Source organism: Buceros rhinoceros, unplaced genomic scaffold, assembly GCF_000710305.1.
Source record: "Buceros rhinoceros silvestris isolate BGI_N320 unplaced genomic scaffold, ASM71030v1 scaffold10755, whole genome shotgun sequence".
Lineage (NCBI taxonomy): Eukaryota > Metazoa > Chordata > Aves > Bucerotiformes > Bucerotidae > Buceros > Buceros rhinoceros.
The window spans coordinates 1-812 of record NW_010411147.1 but is presented as its reverse complement, the minus strand read 5'-3'; the positions used below and the strand labels follow the sequence as shown (position 1 = coordinate 812).

General features: G+C 47.4%; 1 protein-coding gene across 1 annotated transcript in view; it reads left to right on the top strand.

Annotated features, from left to right (window-relative positions):
* LOC104493244 (gallinacin-4-like) overlaps nt 1–540 on the top strand; it is a 1,941-nt gene extending 1,401 nt beyond the window's left edge. Inside the window, exon 2 of the mRNA XM_010135894.1 lies at nt 410–540. Coding sequence (XP_010134196.1) covers nt 410–540 — 131 coding nt within the window. The remainder of the gene's footprint in view (nt 1–409) is intronic.
* The last annotated feature ends 272 nt before the right edge of the window (nt 541–812 follow it).

Genomic DNA, 812 nt, shown 5'->3' with positions numbered 1-812 from the left:
GAAAGAAATAGACCAAATCTATGGAAATCTGGATGAAGAGAAACTGTCATCTTTCTGCCCCTAGAAGCAGCAGGCTCCCAGCTGAGCTGGTTCTTCTCCTCTTGATTGTGACCTGCAAGGCTTTAGGAGCTGGTGAGTGACCACTTACTGTTTTCTATCAGGGTTCCAGTGTCCATCCCTGAAATCTGAGTTCCTAAGGGAGAATTGGAGACACAGTTCTCACCTCTGAAGAAGGGACTGGAGAATTTGCTCAATTCTTCTGTCCATAGACCTCCTCCTCCAAGGGCTACATTAGGACTGTCATGACTTTGGGCACCAGTGCGGCATGGTGCCAACTCAGAGGAATTCAGAAAAATGAAAAACCCTGCCAGAAACAGCTGCCTCCTGCTTTTTGTTTTTCATGGTACAGGCTTTCCAAAACCTCCAGGAATTTCTATGCGCTGTGGATACCGTGGGACTTTCTGCTACCCAGGGATTTGCCCTCCTGGCAACACTTATCTGGGCTTATGTCGTCTGGGGCATTCTTGCTGTAGGTGGTAAGTTCAGGTTTTAACTGGGTCAAAGATGACTTTCCAAGTTTCCAGTGAAGTCCTGCATGGCAGGATTTTCCCCATCAACAGGAGCCTGAAAACCCTGAAATATTCTTTGCTTTACGTAGGTTGTAGTGTGGCTAACTGCAGACGACCCCCGGGGATCTGGGGATGATCCTTTTTTACATCGCTGGATTCAGAGAACATTTGTTCCGGTCATCAAGGATGTGTCATTCGTCTTTCAATAAAAACAAGATGCAGGGAGGAGGTTGTGTGGCTGCC